Genomic DNA, 2,540 nt, shown 5'->3' with positions numbered 1-2,540 from the left:
GTTCAGCTACATTTCAGTGAGGTTTTACGAAAAACATTTTTTCTTCAGTGCATACAGACCTGGAAACCCAGGGCAATTTCACCTTCTAGAAAGTTATTTTCAAAGCCAGTAAGTACAAAGATTTAGGAACTTGCAGACACTGGTAGCAGCTCAACTACCAGAGAATGAGAGGAATGCTTCAGTATCAAAGTTCCTAGTGGTATTGCACTGCAGCAGTGCAAGGCTCTATTTGTGGTTCCTGTAGTAATCTTCAATAGTTTCTGGAGTTGAAGTAACACCACAGTGACTGTGATGTCGTCCCTGTACATGCGGGCCAGGTCCTCAGGCAGTGTCAGCATGGCAGCCAGCTTCTCCGGGTCCACCTCGCCGTACTCGTTGCTGCCGATCGCGTGCCGGATCAAAATGGGTGGCGATGTTTCTGGTCCAGGGAGGCCAGGCCCTTGCTCTTCCTCTGCAGGCAACAGGTTGTGCATGTAACCCAAATTAACTGGTTTCTTAAAAGTCAGTGATGGTTTCTGCATGTTGAGCTCTGTAAGGTGTCCAGCAACAAGTTTTACAACCTTCTCATTACTCAGCATCTCCCATAGCCCATCTGAAGCAATAACAAGAAACTTATCCTTGCTCCTTAATTTGTGATACGTTACTTCAGGTTCTGCAGTTAAATAAGGGGGGTATGGTAGTTTGGAGGAACATACTGATAAATGTTTAGAGCCTCAACATCACAGCTGTTCTCGAGAATGCTGTGTTGCAATTCTTTACTCCATTTTAATTGCACATCTCCAAAAGCTCTGGAGGGCATGAGAATCCCCAGTAATCTGTCATTCACAAATAGGGTTTTCTCCTCAGATCTAGGATGTTCTCTCTTCAATCTTCTAATTTCAAATTCATCATAGGCATTGTGGTCTCGGGTTAGAGGGAGAGTAGACCATGTTCCATCTTCTTCACGAACCCCTAAAACCGCTCTGCAATCACCGGTGTTTGCCACGTGTAGGTGAACACCGTCAATGTGAGCTACACAGGCTGTTGCACCAGAAAAAGCTACTTGCAGGGCAATATTTCTCATCAACTCGCTTTCCTGAGGAGCCTGAACTTCCAGTGATATGTCTGAGTCTAACCTTTTGAATGCACAAATCATGGCTTCTTCTAAACTAAACCCCAGCTCAGTGTCCAGGTCCAGCAAGTGCTGCCAGTAAACCCGAAGGTTTTCAAAGTACTGTGAGGTGATTTCCCGGTACTCTACATCGTTGGGATGCTTGTGCCACTGCAGGATGGGCCGCACTGGTTTCATGGCCTCCACGGCCAGCTCGATCTCCTCCAGGCTCTGGCGGGACATGAGGGACACGGCGATGTAGTGCAGCAGCCTCTCGCTCACGGCCTGGGCGCAGGCGGCGCCCGCATGGCCGTCGAACACCCCGAACATCATCCCCGCCGTCTGCAGGCATGTGGCCGCACTCCGCCGGTCCTCCATGGGGCTGTTGGAGGCCAGCTGGTTGCTTTCAAACCTCAGCACGGAATTTGCATTCTTGACCATTCAAATCCAGTGTTTTGTGGGATAATTCACCTGCTCTGAGCATGTCGTTGATTTGTGCTGGAGACAACTGGAAAGAAAAGTGTTCTTCTTCGGTGGAAGTGTGTCGGAATGCTTTGGGTAAGGAGAAGGTACTGTCTAAGCTGCAGCTCCCAGCACGGTAGGGACATGTTTTGGAGAAAACAAGCTTCCATTTGATCTTGTTTCTATTTGGGATACAGATGGAGTACCAACGTCCTTTCCCTTGTAAAACAATGCTGCTTCTGGCTGAGCTTAAAATCCAGGATGATACAGTTCTTGACATCATAAGTCACTCCAAAAATAGAGCACCTTCCTTCAGTAACACGGAATGTCCTTGCAGCCTGGAATATAAATGCAGGAAAGGGAAAATAATTAGAAAGTTCATAAGAAGCTTTCCATGCAGAAATACAAAAGCATGTCTAGAGCTCTCAGAAATATTCAGAACTTTTTTCCAAAGAGATCACTATAGTTGAGGCATCTCAAAAGCGATACAATTTCCATCCCTTAATTATAACCAAGGATATGACTGCTCCTTTTAACTCATCAGAAGAGATAATTTTTACTTTCCAGACAAGTATTTTTCCCTCATTGTAGCAAGACTAAGAAAAAATGGCAACATTACAAGAAATGCTATTGGAAACTGTACAACGAAAAGCCTCATCTTTCAAGTCATGGCACAGAACAAACAGACCCAACGAGATTGAAAGTAGGGACTTAAGTGACAATTAATGCACAGCTCTCACAAAAGCCTGCTAGAGTACAACTCTATTAATAGACTCAAAACTTCAAACCCAAGAGAAGATAAGTACTTAAACCCTGGGGAAAGACTGAAAGATGTGGCCAGTTAATGATTTATGTGCACTACCACGATCCTCACAACTAGAACAAGCCAGTCTACCTTTCCAATTCTGTTACAGTTTATAAGCTCAGCTGCTCTTTTTTTTTTTTTACTTTCAAGGTCTTAACCAACCTTCAGGCAGCAGGATCTTTT

General features: G+C 45.1%; 1 protein-coding gene across 1 annotated transcript; it reads right to left on the bottom strand.

Moving 5' to 3' along the window:
* Positions 1-225: 225 nt before the first annotated feature.
* LOC120410598 (pyruvate dehydrogenase [acetyl-transferring]-phosphatase 2, mitochondrial-like) lies at positions 226-2,519 on the bottom strand. The gene is given in 7 exon segments (XM_039558405.1): positions 226-267; positions 270-401; positions 403-417; positions 419-457; positions 459-673; positions 676-1,528; positions 1,530-2,519. Coding segments are annotated over 7 exon segments (1,602 nt in total). The 5' UTR covers positions 1,836-2,519.
* Positions 2,520-2,540: the final 21 nt, after the last annotated feature.

The sequence above is a fragment of the Corvus cornix genome, chromosome 11 (genome assembly GCF_000738735.6).
Source record: "Corvus cornix cornix isolate S_Up_H32 chromosome 11, ASM73873v5, whole genome shotgun sequence".
Taxonomy (NCBI): domain Eukaryota; kingdom Metazoa; phylum Chordata; class Aves; order Passeriformes; family Corvidae; genus Corvus; species Corvus cornix.
The sequence above is the reverse complement of the archived record's forward strand: the minus strand, read 5'-3'. Positions and strand labels throughout refer to the sequence as shown.